We start from the raw sequence: 20,946 nt of genomic DNA on the forward strand, positions 1-20,946 counted from the left end.
AAGCACTGCATGTACAGTTTTCCCTAAGGAGATTGTCCTTTGTTCACATTTCTACTTTTGTTTTTGTTTTCTTTGTGCTATGCAGTGCTGTCATTTGCTTTCTGTAATCGCAATGACATGGTCTGTCAACAAATTACGGTACAAACAGTTAAAGTGTAACTGTAAATTTAGTCCAGTCTCTTGCAATCAAACTCCCAAATAACTTAACCTAAAGTGTAACCTACAATTTACAATACAATAATTGTCATGAAAACTTTAGCCATTTCTTTAGGATAACAAACAATATGCATATTTTTACAGAAGTATGTTCATGTTCTTATATTTAAATAAAGCAAATCTTTTCAAAATTTTACAAAAAATTAAAGGCAAATTAGCTGCATTTCAATCAAGTTGTTCGGTGGTATTGGTAAACTTGCAACCAACAGTAAATAAAACAAGGCACGCTTAGAAAAGTGAGACAGGACTGCATTTAGTCATGATTGGGCAACTTATATGTAACTAGCAGTGCAGCTTGTAATTGCAAAACTGAATGCTGTGCACAGAAGAAAAAATTCAGAATTTTTGATGCAGGCACTAGCAGCAAGGACATTGCGATGGTGTCAAGCCCCATATATGGTAAAGACAATGTTAACGATAAAAGCTAGACAATTCAGTAATGTGGGTTTAATGTTTGCTACGTCTGAATTTATTCTGCAAATACGTTTCCAACTCCCATTATTCGCATTTACTCTTTTTCGCATAAAAAAAACTGTGATTAAAGGGATTTTTATTCAAATTTTGGTGTTTCCATCACTTGTTTCTTATGCAATACCTGTACTTCAAAATGTGCATAAACCAGAATCCCAGCTAGTGACAGGTTTTCGAAAACATTATGTGCCCTCTTTTTTTTCAGAATGAAATGTTAAAATTAAATTAAATTAAAATTAAAGGTGTTGTTTATATATAATAACAGAACACTACATTAATCTGCAAGGCGTCCACACATGAGTGAGCAATCATAGATGAGACATCATAAAACTCATTACTAAACAGAGCAACTCCAAAAAAAAAAAAAAAAATAATGAAAAACACAGAATGGAGTGGAAATTTCTGTAGGTGGTTTACTGAAAAAGGCACATGGTAAAAAAACAGGCGCAACATCGCCTTTCCATAATGATTAACACAATTTAAGACATACTTTTCAGGGCGTTAAGTAATGCAGCAAATACCAATAAACTGATAAGCTCTAAGCTTAATTCATTTAAAGGGGGAGTTTAACAGTATTTCATGCATTCTGACATATTAACACAGTTAAAGAGTTGTATCAATCATGCTAAACAAATGCAAAGTGTTGAGCAAAAGCAGTTGAGCATGTGACAGAGTATTTCTGGGCAAAACTCACACCTCCTCTTTTCCTACAAGTTTCGGAAAGTTTTTTTCGAACATCTTTAACTGTTACTAATCATGGACCCCTTATTCCTTTTTTATGGGCACTTCCCCCGGAAAAACACGCTCACATGTCAATCAGAGAGAGAGAGATAAAGAGAGAGAGTGAGAACGCTCTGCATTTTTTTCTTTGAGAAGAGTCACAAGCATCACTGCATGTGACAACTTTGTTATATAAGAAATAACAATGGCATGACAAAAGTGTGTTCTGGAGGTAATGAGAATAAAGCTTTATCAGCTTTCCAATTAACCCTGTCCTAAGACAACAGTGGGTGCAGTTTTTTTCTCAGACAGCAAGATAATTGCGAATTGGTTTATGTTTGTTACCTGCATTTTGGAGACAATTGCTTTTGGCCTAGTTTGATGCCGGATTTGCCAATCGTTTACAACTAAGTGATGGAGCAGCCCCAATGTTAAAAGACAACAAACCTGCAAATGTCACGGCTGGCCAATCAGACACCAGCATTCCAACGAGCCATGTAATATCACAAAGACACTTGACACTTTGTTTGTAGCAAATTGTTTGATTGTTATTACAGACAGCCCTTACTGTTTCTAACATTAAAATAATTAAAACAGGGCAAAAAAAATAAATAAATACCCTAATAATTAATCTGGAAAAGAATTACAGAAGAATTACTTCAGTTTTTATATTTGAAATCAATAGTAAATTATGTAATTTAATGAATATCCAACATGAAGATTTTGATCTGCTTTCAGGTTGTTTTGAACTATCCCCTGAACTGAAATGTCATGTGACTAATGATTGGCTGATGACACCCCTTGATTTCCAATCGCACATTCAAATCAGAATAAAATCTGACAACAATGCCATCAAAAAATCTCTCTCTTTATAATTCAGTAAAACAGACCATGTCTGGAAACACATTCGCTTCATTGGCTCTTTTAACTCTTACAGCAGCCATACAGACGGTCATGATACTGATTAAAGCTGTAAATTACACTTAAATCTTTGTGTGATGATGGTTGTGTTTGAATTTGTGCCGAGCAGAGATCCATCTGTTACTCACTGATGTTATTCACATACACACAGCTCTCCGGATGGTATTTCTTCTCATCCCTCGTGTTTTTTTTATTGCGTTTAGCACTTTGAAGTCATGTCACATTAGCACACATTCACTCTCACATTCCCATCAGGCAGAAACCAATAACAGTACCTGTCAACAACACTCAACCTTCATTCTGAGGAGATCTTGATGCCACACTCATAATATCTTCAGAAATAAGATCAAAGAGACTCTAACAAGTCTTTGATTTAAAGTCTGACCATCTGAGTTAAGTCAGATCAACACGATTACATAATGTATGCCGGCCAGGAACCACACAGTAATTGACTAACATCAGTTTACATATTTATGCTTCATCTTGACATGGGTCACTATAAAACTGCACATAATACTTAAAAAGGCTACAAGCCTAGTTCTTTAACTGAGAATTAATTTCTAAAGTTACAGTGTGTCGTCATGAAAAAGAAGTGTATTTCAAATAATTTCCTCATTATTTGAGCACAAAATTTATTCTCAGGGTGAAGAAACACACACACGCACACACACGCACGCAAGCATGCACACTGGTTTCCATGTTTTGTGGGGGCACTCCATAGACGTAATGGTTTTTATACTGTACAAACTGTATATTCTATTCCCTTCCCCAAATCCTACACACACAGATTTTATTTATCCTCAACACCTATACCTCCCCTTCACACAAACCTTTCTGCCTTCTTGCAGTTGAATTAATGCTTCATTTATTATGTTTATGTTCCTCATGGGAACAGTATATTTCAGGTTTTACTCTCAGTCTAAGTGTCTCACCTGTGTATCAGCGTCATCAGCGTGTACAGTAGTGACCACAGTTCCTTTGACTGCATTGGGCGCCACCATCCCTCGATAGAGCGGTTGAGTGAAGACTGGAGAAAAGTCATTCATGTCCTGTTCATACAAAAACCATTAGAGAGTCTTTAGTGTTAACTCATCCACTATCTTCACCGGCTCTTTAGTCTTTCGCAGCATTCAGCACATGTGCAAGCTCAGAGCCCATTAGCAAGCTCCAAACATTGCAACACTAAACAAAAATGTCATTTATTCAATAGTAGATCATGCAGTGCATTGGTAATGTGACACGGTGCTGTGCCCTGGGACGTCTGGAGAGAAGTTGGGTGAGAGATAATTATAGCCACTGATATAAAGATAGAGGCAGGAGAAAGGCCATGGTCCTACAGAAGACGAAGAAGCATACAGAAAATAAACATAAACATACAGAAAGGCTTACAGTAGCATGAGAGGTGAGGTTTTTAACCAGTTAATCATTGAAACAATGTTAAAAATGGTTAATGTGTCAATGTTAATCCCATTGAATTAAAATCATGTGTGCACTGTCCATTAATAACTACTATTGTGGTGATCAGTGTTTGCTTTATTTTGCCTTTGACTCTTGACATTTACTTAGGAAAATATTTCCTTTTCTTTTGTTCAGTATGTATTTAACACAAATTAAGCTGAAATTGTTTGCTTTTTATGAAGATGTTAAGATGAGATAAAATGAAGCTGCTTTACATGATGAGATTGTTCCTTTTGTGACTGTTATAATTGTTCTGGTTTGTGAAGGCACTGTTAAAGGCTAAACAGAAAAATACACCAACACATTCAGACATGGTCAATTATCCTACAAATCTCAATAGTGGTGACAATCATCAAACTAACTCAGATTAAACAATCAACTGCAATGCATGCTGGGAGTCATTTGGATTAGTATAGTACTATGTTGAGTGCAGCATGAAGCTTTCGTTTGTTGATCGCCACCATTGATGAGTTTCATAGACTGATTTATGATGTCAGAGTCTGATTCAGTTATTTAACCTTTCAAGTGTGTTTGTATAAATCCACAAATCACAGACCTGACAACTAGCACTCGCAAGATTATCATTCAACTTTTACACATTATTAACACAGCACACACAAGAAATATTATTAAGGTAAATCTACAACAATTAAATTATTTGATCACATTTGATCTTAGTTTTCTTTGCAATAGTAAATTTTAAAACACTGCTTCAACAGCCAAAGAAAAAAACAAAGTCCTAACTAATGCTGGGTACACACCAAAAGTTAATCGGGGTGATTTTGGGCCGATTTCCCCCCTTTCAACAATCCTATGTCCCGTTTAACTTGATGGTTCTACAGATTATTTTCCCTTGGTGTGAGATGTGTTAAGTGTCCAAACCTGATCTGAAGAATGTCAGAGCCACCCCGATCACGAAACATGTTTAATATACGATCAGAACTTCTGATGTGTGGGGTAGACCTGTTTAAGTCATGACTCACTCGGATCTTTCACCCGGATCTTTCAATTAACTCATGAGTCGCGAGTCTCTAGTATCATTAACCCAGATAATTTGAGTCCTACTACAATTTAATGTAAAATCATAAACAGCGCCATCACACACACAAACCTCTTGCAACATTATAGAGACTTCGCCTGCTCTACAGATCCACTCGTAACTGGCTAATCTGCGCGACAACTGACCCGAGATTCTCACGCAGAGCCGGAAACATTGCGGACTTGAGAGATATGCGAATCTGCAATGTTACCGGCTCTAACTCGAGAATCTCTCAACTCGTAACCGGCTGATCCGCATGAACTGTCTCTCGAGTCAGAGCCGGAAACACTGCAGATTCGCAGATCTGCCGGAAACATTGCAGACTCGAGACTGCAATGTTTCCGGCTCTGAGTGAGATTCTGGAGTCAGTTCGCGCGAAACAGCCGATTAGTGGATCTGCCCTGCGTTCCAGTTCGTTTTTTAATGACCTTCCCTCGCTAACTTCCCTCAGTCTCGTTCACTCTGAGGTACGTCATTGCTTACATTGTACGAGTGGCCACTACTGCTAAAACACTTGAAGTAGGTTCAAATGGATCGCCCTAAGCCCTTGATCACATGGAAAGTGGAGACCGCCCCCTTCCACGTGCAAAGTGCGAGTTGCTGAAGTGACGTCACAATCGTGATGCATTGTGGGATATGGAGCTGCCTGAAGTGAACATATGAAGTAGACTCGCTCCCTCTGTCAAAATCGAGGGAGCGAGGGTCTGTCCATACAGACTTCCCTCGTCCACTTGACAAAGTGGAACGCACTTCAAAATGACGACAGGGATTCCCCCGAGGGGAAGTGTTCAGGGAAGTTCGCGAGTGCGTGTCTAAAACTGGAACGCACCCCTGTAGAGCGAGTGAAGTGGCATGAGTCCCATGGTCTGCGAGTCTGCAATGTTTCCGGCTCTGAGAATTTTGAGTCAAGCAGCCGGTTGCAAGTGGGTCTGTACTGAGTTTCCTTGGTGATTTAGCAATACTGACTCAAGTGACTCACACAATAACCCGGATCCTTAAAAGGATTCGAGTTTGCCAGGCCTGGTTTCTGCATATTCCATATTACATGTTGGTTTGTGTTGGTTGATGGTTTGTTGAAATTTCTTTAATATTAATGGAGGTTGCACACGTGATATTGATTTAATGGGATTAACATTGACAAATCAAAACATTTTAACATTGTTTCAATGGTTGCACGCTATCGGAGACTGTACATTTTATGACAAAAAACAACCCCACTCAATCCGAGAAGCTGTTGGAATTGAAAATATAGGTTTGAATGAGACAAAAGCATGATCTAACTGAATCTAATATTTTCTCATAAACTTTAATTTTAAGCTTACAAACTTTTTCAAACATGCTTTAGTTTCTAAAACACTTCAATGCTTCAAATCAAAGTTGAATGTTGTGATTCATGACTTTAAACTTTATATTGGATACGTTTTATCTCGGAATCCCTACAGAGAAAACAAATGAGAAAGCGAGATCCAAAAACCAAGAACGTAGGAACAACTTTTTCCTTTAAAAATGTATATTTGTGAAAGACACAATGAAAAGACAGCGTGAAGGGTATTGAATACTGATGGAAGGGTCACAGTATAGTTCACATATCCAATTTACTATTACTGTACACCCCTTATACATGTCCTTACTGTGATAGTGTGCTTATTCAAAGATGCCCTTGAGATTTGGATACCGACTAACATAACTAAGCTGTAGCTCACATCTCTGAAATAATAGGTGTTGTGTGAGATACTTTGGAGTGAAATTGCTATTTTCTTACTCTCCACTTCCACACATCTGTGTGTGTCCTCTCCTCTGTAGATAAGGAATAAAATTCATCTGTCTTTAAAGGAAATCTGCGGTGTGCAGAGAGTTCATGATAGCACTCACAGTCACACCTGGACCAGGATGACGTCTCAGGACCTTCATTCACATCATTATCATTCCCATAGGCTGAGTCGCCGTGCATCAGGTAGCACATTCATTTCCCCCGTTCACTTACGCTATTTCATTTTCCACAGAAACTAATTATCAATTACCCACAGTCGGCACAGTGGGGAAATTAATAAATAATCCCAGCGCAGAGACAATTAGAGCTTCACGAGAGACTCAAGAGGATGTTATAAACTCTGTCTTTTCTTGCATGAAAATGTTTTTCCTTAAACACTTTATCCTTTGAAGACAAAGCTCGAGAGGGTTCGACCTGAGGTGGTTTGCTAACAAAATAAATATATTTAAAAAAAATATGTACATGAAATTAATATATGAAAGAAAAGTGCTTAAACAATTATTAAGAGTCTCATGATGTGCGCTAGCCGGATGGGATTATGAGGGATGAGGATCGCAAATTTATTTTAGTTAACAACTCTTCTCCTTTTACTTATGACTACTAAACTAGGGCTGCAACTAATGAATATTTTCATAATTGAATTATTGGGTGATTATTTTCCGATTAATTGATTAATTGGATAAGTAAGGTACAAGGTTAGGGTATTGTCACATATCTGTCTGTATGTTTATCCTGTTTTGAGTTTTGCCCTCTGTGTCCTAGTTGTCCTCTTTTAATTTGTTAACTCATTCCCCGACAGCCTTTTTATTAAAAAAGTTGCCCGCCAGCGTTTTTTAAAAATTGGGTAAGCCATCTAGTGGATTAGTGGATCTATTTCTACTTCTCTATTTACTTTCTTTCTGTCACGCACTCATACACACACACACACACACACACACACACACACACACACACACACACACACACACGTGCGCGCACACACCATAGGTTTTGTGGTAAACCCATGGTTTTACAAATGGTAATCAATACACCAATTTGCCATGATTACTACACTTTTACTATAATACAAGCATGAATATTTTTTGTAAGGGAGATAATGGGAAAATGTAGAATGGTTCCTGTTAGACAGAAGGTAAAGTGTATGGGACAGTGGGGGGCAGACAAGTGTTCATGCTTGATATATAACATGTTGTATCCTTGCAGCATTATAGCAAGTGCAGAAGGACAAAACTCTGACATGCATCCATCACATATGTACAGACATATATACAAACACACTCATGCACTCACAGGAGTCCCAGATAGAAGAAAAATAGAGTTAAGTTACATAGCACATTCAATTTTTACACTCTTATTAACCCCGGGTCCAGTGGACCCGAACACCACATATGTAATATAAATGCGTAGGGGGGTGAACAGTGTACAGTCATTATAAATTTGTTTATTTTTATGTTCTTTATAGAAAATGAGCCAAGGCCAATGAATCTGAGGTTGAAACAATAGTTAATTGCATAATTTTTCTTTTAGTAAACATTAAAAACGGGTCCCACAGACCCGAACACCACACAAGGGTTAATTGATGAGATTACTCGTCAATGGTGGGGAAAGAGTTAATTAGTTTCCATGTGTGTTCTAAAAATTATCCCATTTGCTCCTTGTTTGGTCGTTGTATATATACCCCGCCTTTTGGTCTGTTCCTGGTCGGTTCTCACTAATGTCTGTGTGATAATGTCCCCCTGTCTACTGTAAGTATTTACATTAAAGTCTATTTTGGAGAAAACTTCATTCGTCCCTGTCAGTTCACACACACGTAACGTGACAGAAGAACCGACCAAAAACAGTAATTTGCAACGTTTTTTCTGTAAGCTTATTTTTTCTCTTCAATGAGTCTCCCTGCCATTCAACTTCTCCTACTGAAGCAGGGAGACCATTCGCTGGAAAGTCACACCAAGGACTGCAGAAACAGTTTAAAAGTAGCCCGATTCAGAACTTTGCCGAATGGTTGCGGACCTGGCAAAGCTGCCTTGCTTTTCTAGAAGCTGGTTGTGCCATAAGAAGGAGAGCGTGTCCACGCTGTCAATGACGTAACAGACATTGACAACGAATTTCATAATCGATTATTATCAGTTTTATAGATAGTTGTTGCAGCCCTATAGTAAACTATAAAAACCTAGATCACTCCCATAATCAGGGCCGGCGCTACCTATAGGCAGAGTAGGCAAATTCCTAGGGCCTCAAGTTTGGAAGGGGGGCTAACTGCTAAATCCATGTGCGCTAGTCACTACTGACACAATTAAAAAAAGTTACACGTTCTGTGAGGGGCCTCCAACATAAATTTTGCCTAGGGCCTCCAAATATCTAGAACCGGCCCTGCTCATAATAGTCAATAAATCTGAGTTATGCAGTTTAAGATTTTCTACTTTGTGAGAATGAAACCATGCACTGGGGATTCATGCAGCTAAACAGAGATAAGGAACAGATTCAGTGCACAGATCAGCAGGGGCGCCGTAAAGGGGGGAAAAGTTAGGACGATTCTAAGGGCCCATGAACTTTTGAGGGCCCCAGCCAAGGACTGTGCCGCAAACGCAACCCCCTTAAGCTGAGCCCTCTTAGCTCCGCCCCGTCTTTACTCTGCGTTTTAGCGCCGTCTTTAATCCACGGTCTCACAGTGCGCGTGAACTTCACAAGAGAACAAGGTGTGTGTATTTACTGCTATTTGCTATGATATCTGCATATGTGCACTTCCTTACTATAAATGCAGTTTACACAATGTGACGCTGGAGCAACACAATGCAGTTTTCTTTCCACTGTAAAGTCTTCGCTCTGTTCACCTCAGTTTAAAAATAAACAAGGTGATTTACGTTCCCTGTTTTGTGTTAGATTCTAACGCGAAGTCAGCCCTTATAAGCTGTTTTATTTAACGTAGCCCGTATTAATTAACATAAACTAGAAATGCGATCGGTTAAACACTCCAATGTTTTGTAACGCAATATGCCAAGGAAGGATTTTTATGCAGTCTTAAATCGAGTTGGTTGTGATAAAACTGAAACGCAACTAAGGCTAAACTAGTCCAGTTATGTATATTAAAGCTTCTCACCTTGCAACAGATTTAAGAAATCAATGGAAATCTATGTCGTAATCTGCTATAGTTGTCATTCATTTCATTTTAGAGTCCCGTTGATTAATAAACAGTCTGAAGAATCATTTAATAACAGTATAGCTGTTTTCTCAAGTTCACAGTTTCAATGATCTGTCGTTATTTTTGCTTTACTGAAGCTGCTGGTGTGTGAAACTTGTTCTTTACCTTATAAATAATGCTAATAATTATAATACAGGCTTTGGTCAAGTATTTTTGACCCAGTCTTATTTGAGGCATAAGGTAACTGTATAGAAAAGATGCATTGTTGTTGTTCGCCATTTTTAAATGTTATAATGTTATTGATGTGTGTAACAGCTGAAGTATACAGTATGTCACTGAGACGGTCTCTGAAAATCAGACTAAAGTCTCAAATCTTATTGTGAAATAAAAAGCATCAAAGTTTAATTTCAAGCATTCATTCCACTATGATTTCAATCACTGACATGACATTACTCAGTCAATATTAAAGATATCAAGTTTATATTTTCACAAAATGTTCTTTACATTATGTAGGATGATTTTAAAACAGTAAATCACAAAGAAATACTTCAGCTGGGTTTTCACAGGCATGGTCACATTTATCTTTAATCTTTAAGAATGTTGCATTTTCTCTAAATATTTGATTTAATGTACTGTATTTTTCAATTAAATTTACATTGCACAATAAATTATCTTAGCTGCAGACATTGTAGGTGTCTATAAATACTGATAATTGTGGTCATAACAATAGCAAAATAAATAGTTCTGTATTATTAAATTACAGACAAAGATTTTGAATAGCTACAGTAGGTTGGATTGGATGTTTGGTGTGAAATGGGTATGGTGGGGGCCTGACCCCCTATTCTTTCATAGGGCCCAAAATTGCTAGCGGCGCCCCTGCAGATCAGTCATCTAAATAATTCTCTTACCATTACAGTGACTGTAACAGACGCTAATCCAGGTGGCATTTTTCCACCTCCTCCATCTGCAGCTTCCACCACAAAGCTTTGTGTCGTCCTATTGGGTAAAAGCTCTTCAAAGTCTAGCAGGCGGAGAACCCTCAGCTCTCCAGTGAGAGGATTCACAGCAAACATCTGCCTGGCCTCCACGTTCCTGATACTGTATGTGACGTTTGCATCTAGATCAGGGTCCACAGCCTGTGTGAAACACAACACTATACATTAATAAAAATGAACTCTAAACGTAATAAACCGACTGAATTTCAATGTTATACAGTATTAATACTGCCCATGCAGTGGTCCTAAAACAGTGAGTCAGTTAGAGAACCAAACACAGAGAGATGGAAACGTTGAAGATTACTCAGAGAACAGTTTGGAAAAACACAAAGTTTCAGACACGGTTTATGAGGAACATGTTCTCAGTTGTCAAAAAACACAAGCTATCGTAAAATATTAAAATACAACTTACAGTATATTCAGTCTTAAGGGGATAGTTCACCCCAAAATAAAAATTCTGTCATTATTTATTATTTGCAATATAAGGATAAGTAATTTATTAAAATCATTAAGGTGAGTGTGTCTGATGCACACTGTTGTAATGACAGAGGTGTAACGGCGCATTCACACGGGGCGTAAGCGTTAACGCTTAACGGAAGGCTTGTCTGAAGCCAATCACAGGGGCCGCAGCACATGCTCCGGTCTTCCATAAACCTAATTGGCTGGCTCTGCCTAGGTTATTTGCTTAAGGCAATCTGATTGGCCGACGCTCGCGTTGCCGCTTGAAAAGTTGAGAAATGTTCAACTTCTGCCGCAAGCAACGGCAGTGACGCGGCGCCGACGGATCCACAATTCAGTTCGCCAACGCTTGACGTCACCCATTAAAAGTTAAAGGAAAGGGTCAACGCTTACGCCTCGTGTGAATGCGCCATAAATGCTTGGAAATAAAGTTTAATGACTTTAAGTCCATGCACAGCCAGAGTTATTCAGACACCCACATTTAATGGAATGCCGAAGCAGGACCCTTGCATTAACTCATTCCTTTTTTTAAAAAAAGTAAAAAGCCCCCCAGCATTTTTTTTTTGTGATTTTCACAAAAGTTTAACAAAATGCATTCCAGGATTTTTTTTCTATAAATATATTAACATACAAATATATCAAATGAAAGAACAAACCCTCGGCTTTCCAACAAGCAAAAACAAATCTGGAAAAATGTTTCATCCTATCTTCATTTGTTCTCTTTTCATAACCTCTTAAATATGGGTAGGTTTCTTCAAAAAACACATTTTGGACAAAAAGCTGAAATAAATGAATATTTGTAAAGGAATTTTGTTAGAGATCAGATTCAGAACAATTATCTAAACATACACAGAGTTTAAAATGTTGTTAAATTAGTTTTTTCTTCAGTTTTTTATAAATTGGGTAAGAGCACCAACTACTGGATAATAGCAGAATTACAGATTACCGTTAAAACTTGTCAGAAAAACGTCATTGGCAGGGAAATTGTCTTCTTTTAATTGACAAGATAACTTGACAATGGCGGGGAAAGAGTTAAAGATACATTTTAACTGCTTCAAAATACAATAGCATTAACAAAATCACTGAATCATTTATAAAACCAACCTGCAGTCACTATGCATACTACAAAAAACAACCATTAGAATTATTAAAGGTTGTTCTGAGGTTAACATATAATGCAGATATTAAGCATGAAGTGCCAAAGCTATATAAAAACACTTTTTTAAAAACCAAAGCGAATAACTCTACTAGGTGGATGGATTTGTACACACAAACACAAAGCATACATTTATTTTCATATTTCAGAATGAGGGCTTTGTCATTTGTAATTTGTCTCGTCCGTCAACTAATTTGTTATGTTCACTGCTTTAATGAAGATGAATGTAACCTCATTCCATGTTTAATAAGCAGAGGGGAATTTCAGGACTTCAAGTAACCAATAACATGCTAACGTTTGTGTTGTGAGAATGTACAGAGAGACATCAGATATAATAATGGTGACTCATTTAGAAACTCATTTTCTTATTAAAAATCATTTAATTTTCATATGAATTCAACAGAATGTTTAGGAATCAATAAGTAGGTGCAATAGCTTTAATGCACAATCCATTTGTTTATTATTGATCAGTGTTGTGTAGTCATCATATAATGGTCTTTAATAACTTAAAGTTAAAGGTTAAAGGTTTTGTTTAAATATCAATGTTGTCATTTTACTCAATTGCTCAGGAGAAATTAACCAGTTAACCAGTATTTTAGTAAACAACACGGGAATGCAAGTAACCACCAATACAAGTAACACAGCAACATTAAGCAGCAATAAACCCATCTGGAAAAGCACAGGAATGCTTAATCTGTTCTTTGTCATATATAATTACAGTGCATTGAAAATGCGCTGTACTGTTCTTACTGGGCTTTTTATTATTATTATTATTATTATTATTAGTGGTGCTTGCATTTATGCAAAGCATCACTATTACTATCTTGCATACTTATTATGTTGGCTTGACAAAGCCAACATACTGTTCTTCGATCTAAGCTTATTATTATTATTATTATTATTATTATTATTAGTGGTGCTTGCATTTATGCAAGGCATCACTATTACTATTGCTCATACTTATTATTATGTTGGCTTGAAAAAGCCAACATATTGTTATTGCTCTTAAACTTATTATTATTAGTGGTGCTTGCATTTATGCAAAGCATCACTATTACTATCTTGCATACTTATTATTATTATTATTATTATTAGTGGTGCTTGCATTTATGCAAAGCATCACTATTATTATTGCTCAAAGATATTATTATGTTGGCTTGACAAAGCCAACATACTGTTGTTGTATCTAAACTTATTATGTTGGCTTGAAAAAGCCAACATACTGTTCTTCATCTTAATCTTATTATGTTGGCTTGACAAAGCCAACATACTGTTGTTGTATCTAAACTTATTATTATTAGTGGTGCTTGCATTTATGCAAAGCATCACTATTACTATTCCTCAAAGATATTATTAGTGGTGCTTGCATTTATGCAAAGCATCACTATTATTATTGCTCATACTTATTATTATTATTATATCTTATTATTCTTATGTCTGCACACTTTTTCGGCGCGTAACTCGTCCCACACGGTTTGTCGTAGACACACGAAAGAGGGCTCAAATTGACCGGATTATTGAGGAGAGGTGTGCTATGACTTTTATAAGAGATCGGGTGCAGGATTTCCGAAAGGGGGGCGAAAAACCACCCAAAAAATCCCATTGACTTAACATTGGGCCGAACTTTGACGGGTCATAGCTCCGCTCGAGGATTTGGTAGAAACATGTGGGTTATAACATTTGAAGAGGGTGGTAGGCTCTGTAATAACATACATCACAATGGGGTGTAAGCTGTACCCCTGGGGTGTAAGAGGCACCCGAAATTTCCCATTGACTTATAATGGGGCAGGGAACACGCCCATATAAGGGAATAAAATCGTTCCAGATGGGATATCTTTGCTTTACAGTGTCGTAGAGATAAGTGGGTGGGCTCATTTTACTCGGGCATCCAATCAGTCTCTCAGGATCATCTCAGAGCTATTAAGCCACGCCCCTAGCAACCACTTTTGAACACCCTAGCAACATCTCCCATAGACTGCCATTATAAAATGCCCAGATGGATATCTTTGCAGCACAGTGTCATAGAGACATGGGGGTGGACTCATTTTACTCAGGCATCCAATCAGTTTCTCAGGATCCTTAAAGACTTACTAAGCCACGCCCCTAGCAACCACTTTTCAGCACCCTAGCAACATAAAATTCAAACAGTTATATCTCAGCATCCGAACATCGTAGAGACACGGGGGTTGGACCGTTTGACTCGTGACTCAGAGTGTAATCATTATGGGATGCCATTTTTTTCCCTAGCAACCAAATACAGTACCCTAGCAACAGAGTAAACAAAGCCTTATATCTCCGCATCAGAACATCGTAGAGACACGGGGGTTGGACCGTTTGACTCGTGACTCAGAGTGTAATCATTATGGGATGCCATTTTTTTCCCTAGCAACCAAATACAGTACCCTAGCAACAGAGTAAACAAAGCCTTATATCTCCACATCAGAACATCATAGAGACACAGGGTTTGGACCGTTTGACTCGTGACTCGGAGGGTAATCACTAGTGTATGCCATTTTTTTCCCTAGCAACCAAATACAGTACCCTAGCAACAGAGTAAACAAAGCCTTAATTCTCTGCTTCAGAACATCGTAGAGACCGGGGGTTGGACCATTTTACTTGTGACTCGGCATGTAATCACTAGTGGATGCCATTTTTTCCCTAGCAACCAAATACAATACCCTAGCAACAGAGTAAACAAAGCCTTATATCTCCGCATCAGAACATTGCAGAGACACGGGGGTTGGACCGTTTGACTTGTGACTTGGCGTGTAATTACCAGTGGATGCCAATTTCCCCCCTAGCAACCAAATACAGTACCCTAGCAACAGAGTAAACAAAGCCTTATATCTCCGCATCAGAACATCGTAGAGACAAGGGGGTTGGACCGTTTGACTTGTGACTTGGAGTGTAATTACCAGTGGATGCCAATTTTCCCTCTAGCAACCAAATACAGTACCCTAGCAACAGAGTAAACAAAGCCTTATATCTCCGCATCAGAACATCGTAAAGACACAGGGGTTGAACCGTTTTACTTTTGGCTTGGAGTATAATCATAAATTTCCCCCGAAACTTGCCACGGCAAGCACCACTCACATTTTCTTCAGGAAATGTACCTATCTAGTTATTATTATTCTTCTTTTTCTGGACACTTTTTCGGCGCGTAACTCGTCCCGCACGCTTTGTCGTAGACCCATAAATTAGGGCTCAAATCGACCGGATTATTGAGGAGAGGTGTGCTATGACTTTTATAAGCGATCGGGTGCATGATTTCCGAAAGGGGCGCGAAAAACCTCCCGAAAACGTCCCATTGACTTTACATTGCGCCCAACTTTGACGAGTCATAGCTCCGCTCGAGGATTTTGTAGAAACATGTGGGTTACAACATTTGAAGAGGGTGGTAGGCTCTGTAAGAACATGGATCACAATGGGGTGTAAGTTGTACCCCTGGGGTGTAAGAGGTGCCCAAAAGTGCCCCAATGAAAAGTCAATGGGGCAAAATCCCATAGACTTACCATTGCAAAAATTTTGACGGGTCATAGGTCCGAGCCAGGATTTCATAGAAACATGTGGGTTACTAAATTTGAAGAGGGTGCTAGACTCTGTCAGGACGTCCTCCACAATGGGGTGTAAGGTTACCATAGCAACCATTTTGGGCACCCTAGCAACCAATACCATAGACTGCCATTATAAAATGCCCGGATGGATATCTTTGCACCACAGTGTCATAGAGACATGGGGGTGGGCTCATTTTACTCAGGCATCCAATCAGTCTCTCAGGATCCTTACAGACGTACTAAGCCACGCCCCTAGCAACCACTTTTGAGCACCCTAGCAACATAAAATACAAACAGTTATATCTCGGCATCAGAACATCGTAGAGACACGGGGGTTGGACCGTTTTACTTGTGACTAGGGGTGTAACAATTGGGCACATCATTGGCCACTTCCAAGCCACGCCCCTAGCAACCAAATTTGAGCACCCTAGCAACCGAATAAACAAAGCCTTATATCTCCGCATCAGAACATCGTAGAGACACGGGGTTTGGACCGTTTTACTTGTGACTCGGAGTGTAATCACTGGGCACATCATTGGCCACTCCCAAGCCACGCCCCTAGCAACCAAATACAGTACCCTAGCAACAGAGTAAACAAAGCCTTATATCTCCGCATCAGAACATCGTAGAGACACGGGGGTTGGACCGTTTTACTTGTGACTCGGAGTGTAATCACTGGGCACATCATTGGCCACTCCCAAGCCACGCCCCTAGCAACCAAATACAGTACCCTAGCAACAGAGTTAACAAAGCCTTATATCTCCGCATCAGAACATCGTAGAGACACGGGGGCTGGACCGTTTTACTTGTGACTCGGAGTGTAATCACTGGGCACATCATTGGCCACTCCCAAGCCACGCCCCTAGCAACCAAATACAGTACCCTAGCAACAGAGTAAACAAAGCCTTATATCTCCGCATCAGAACATCGTAGAGACACGGGGGTTGGACCGTTTTACTTGTGACTTGGAATGTAATCACTGGGCACATCATTGGCCACTCCCAAGCCACGCCCCTAGCAACCAAATACAGTACCCTAGCAACAGAGTAAACAAAGCCTTATATCTCCGCATCAGAACATCGTAGAGACACGGGGGTTGGACCGTTTGACTCATGACTCGGAGGGTAATCACTAGGGGATGCAATTTTTTTCCCTAGCAACCAAATACAGTACCCTAGCAACAGAGTAAACAAAGCCTTATATCTCCGCATCAGAACATCGTAGAGACACGGGGGTTGGACCGTTTGACTCGTGACTCGGAGGGTAATCACTAGTGGATGCCATTTTTTTCCCTAGCAACCAAATACAGTACCCTAGCAACAGAGTAAACAAAGCCTTATATCTCCGCATCAGAACATTGTAGAGACACGGGGTTTGGACCGTTTGACTCGTGACTCGGAGGGTAATCACTAGTGGATGTCATTTTTTTCCCTAGCAACCAAATACAGTACCCTAGCAACAGAGTAAACAAAGCCTTATATCTCCGCATCAGAACATCGTAGAGACACGGGGGTTTGACCGTTTGACTCGTGACTCGGAGTGTAATCACTAGTGGATGCCAATTTTCTCCCTAGCAACCAAATACAGTACCCTAGCAACCGAATAAACAAAGCCTTATATCTTCACATCAGAATATCGTAGAGACATGTGGGTTGAATTGTTTTACTTTTGGCTTGGAGTATAATCATGTATTGTCCCCCGAAATTTGCCACGGCAAGCACCACTTCACATTTTCTTCAGGAAATGTACCTATCTAGTTATTATTCTTATGCTCCCCCACTTTTTCTGACTGTAACTCCTCCTAGAGCTTTCAAGCTACACCCACAAAACTTTACAAAACTTTTAAGACTGGTCCGTAGATTTATGCTATGACTTTTCTAACTGATGGGACCTTCCGAATTCCTAAACGGGGGGCTCAAACACCCCAAAATTTCCATTGACTTAACATTGAGACAAACTTTGACGAGTCATAGCTGCGAGTGAGAAACTTGTAGAAACTTGTGGGTTACCACATTTAAGGAGGCTGACAGGCTCTGTAAGAACATACATCACAATGGGGTGTAAGCTGTACCCCTGGGGTGTAAGAGGCCCCCAAAATTTCCCATTGACTTATAATGGGGCAGGAAACATGCCCATATAAAGGAATAAAAGCGTCCCAGATGGAATATCTTCACTTTAGAGTGTCGTAGAGACATGGGGGTTGGACCGTTTTACTTGTGGCTTGAAGATTGATTATTATGGGATGCCAATTTCCTCCCTAGCAACCAAACTTAGTACCCTAGCAACGGAATAAACAAAGCCTTATTTCTCCGCTTCAGAACATCTTAGAGACACGGGGGTTGGACCGTTTTACTTGTGGCTTGAAGGTTGATCATTATGGGATGCCATTTTTCTCCCTAGCAACCAAACTTAGTACCCTAGCAACGGAATAAACAAAGCCTTATTTCTCCGCTTCAGAACATCTTAGAGACACGGGGGTTGGACCGTTTTACTTGTGGCTTGAAGGTTGATCATTATGGGATGCCATTTTTCTCCCTAGCAACCAAACTTAGTACCCTAGCAACGGAATAAACAAAGCCTTATTTCTCCGCTTCAGAACATCTTAGAGACACAGGGGTTGGACCGTTTTACTTGTGGCTTGAAGGTTGATCATTATGGGATGCCATTTTTCTCCCTAGCAACCAAACTTAGTACCCTAGCAACGGAATAAACAAAGCCTTATTTCTCCGCTTCAGAACATCTTAGAGACACGGGGGTTGGACCGTTTTACTTGTGGCTTGAAGGTTGATCATTATGGGATGCCATTTTTCTCCCTAGCAACCAAACTTAGTACCCTAGCAACGGAATAAACAAAGCCTTATTTCTCCGCTTCAGAACATCTTAGAGACACGGGGGTTGGACCGTTTTACTTGTGGCTTGAAGGTTGATCATTATGGGATGCCATTTTTCTCCCTAGCAACCAAACTTAGTACCCTAGCAACGGAATAAACAAAGCCTTATTTCTCCGCTTCAGAACATCTTAGAGACACGGGGGTTGGACCGTTTTACTTGTGGCTTGAAGGTTGATCATTATGGGATGCCATTTTTCTCCCTAGCAACCAAACTTAGTACCCTAGCAACGGAATAAACAAAGCCTTATTTCTCCGCTTCAGAACATCTTAGAGACACGGGGGTTGGATCGTTTTACTTGTGGCTTGAAGGTTGATTATTATGGGATGCCAATTTCCTCCCTAGCAACCAAACTTAGTACCCTAGCAACGGAATAAACAAAGCCTTATATCTCAGCATCAGAACATTGTAGAGACATGGGGGTTGGACCGTTTTACTTGTGGCTTGAAGGTTGATCATTATGGGATGCCAATTTTCTCCCTAGCAACCAAACTTAGTACCCTAGCAACGGAATAAACAAAGCCTTATATCTCCGCTTCAGAACATCATAGAGACACGGGGGTTGGACCGTTTTACTTGTGGCTTGAAGGTTGATCATTATGGGATGCCAATTTTCTCCCTAGCAACCAAACTTAGTACCCTAGCAACGGAATAAACAAAGCCTTATATCTCCGCTTCAGAACATCATAGAGACATGGGGGTTGGACCGTTTTACTTGTGGCTTGAAGGTTGATCATTATGGGATGCCAATTTTCTCCCTAGCAACCAAACTTAGTACCCTAGCAACGGAATAAACAAAGCCTTATATCTCCGCTTCAGAACATCATAGAGACACGGGGGTTGGACCGTTTTACTTGTGGCTTGAAGGTTGATCATTATGGGATGCCAATTTTCTCCCTAGCAACCAAACTTAGTACCCTAGCAACGGAATAAACAAAGCCTTATATCTCCGCTTCAGAACATCATAGAGACACGGGGTTGGACCGTTTTACTTGTGGCTTGAAGGTTGATCATTATGGGATGCCAATTTTCTCCCTAGCAACCAAACTTAGTACCCTAGCAACGGAATGAACAAAGCCTTATATCTCAGCATCAGAACATTGTAGAGACATGGGGGTTGGACCGTTTTACTTGTGGCTTGAAGGTTGATCATTATGGGATGCCAATTTTCTCCTTAGCAACCAAACTTCGTACCCTAGCAACGGAATGAACAAAGCCTTATATCTCAGCATCAGAACATTGTAGAGACATGGGGGTTGGACCGTTTTACTTGTGGCTTGAAGGTTGATCATTATGGGATGCCAATTTTCTCCCTAGCAACCAAACTTAGTACCCTAGCAACGGAATAAACAAAGCCTTATATCTCCGCTTCAGAACATCATAGAGACACGGGGTTGGACCGTTTTACTTGTGGCTTGAAGGTTGATCATTATGGGATGCCAATTTTCTCCCTAGCAACCAAACTTAGTACCCTAGCAACGGAATAAACAAAGCCTTATATCTCCGCTTCAGAACATCATAGAGACACGGGGGTTGGACCGTTTTACTTGTGGCTTGAAGGTTGATCATTATGGGATGCCAATTTTCTCCCTAGCAACCAAACTTAGTACCCTAGCAACGGAATAAACAAAGCCTTATATCTCCGCTTCAGAACATCATAGAGACACGGGGTTGGACCGTTTTACTTGTGGCTTGAAGGTTGATCATTATGGGATGCCAATTTTCTCCCTAGCAACCAAACTTAGTACCCTAGCAATGGAATAAATGTTAGCTTCATTCTAGCTTCATGCTAATCATGTTAGCTTCATGCTAGCTTCATGCTAATCATGCTAGCATCATGCTAGCTTCATGCTAATCATGTTAGCTTCATGTTAGCTTCATGCTAATCATGTTAGCTTCATGCTAGCTTCATACTTATCATGCTAACATCATGCTAGCTTCATGCTAATCATGCTAGCTTCATGCTAATCATGCTAACTTCATGCTAATCATGCTAACAGCCAGATAGCCTACTAAAATAAACTTCTGTCAAACCATTTTAAATGTTCAGGCTACGCTTTTTCAAGCCAACATAAAGTTTGTCCTCAAACTTTAATATCTAGTTATTAGTGGTGCTTGCATTTATGCAAAGCATCACTATTACTATCTTGCATACTTA

The 20,946-nt window shown here is 39.6% G+C and overlaps 1 protein-coding gene across 2 annotated transcripts in view; it reads right to left on the reverse strand.

Moving 5' to 3' along the window:
- Positions 1 to 20,946, reverse strand: part of pcdh15b (protocadherin-related 15b) — a 409,107-nt gene that overhangs the window by 113,961 nt on the left and 274,200 nt on the right. For both annotated transcript variants that reach the window (XM_073815853.1, XM_065242769.2), the window contains exons 21-22: positions 10,644 to 10,871; positions 3,261 to 3,377 (exon numbers count right to left, since the gene is read on the reverse strand). In XM_073815853.1, coding sequence (XP_073671954.1) covers positions 3,261 to 3,377; positions 10,644 to 10,871 — 345 coding nt within the window. The remainder of the gene's footprint in view (positions 1 to 3,260; positions 3,378 to 10,643; positions 10,872 to 20,946) is intronic.

This window comes from Paramisgurnus dabryanus, chromosome 1, assembly GCF_030506205.2.
Source record: "Paramisgurnus dabryanus chromosome 1, PD_genome_1.1, whole genome shotgun sequence".
NCBI classification, from domain to species: Eukaryota; Metazoa; Chordata; class Actinopteri; order Cypriniformes; family Cobitidae; genus Paramisgurnus; species Paramisgurnus dabryanus.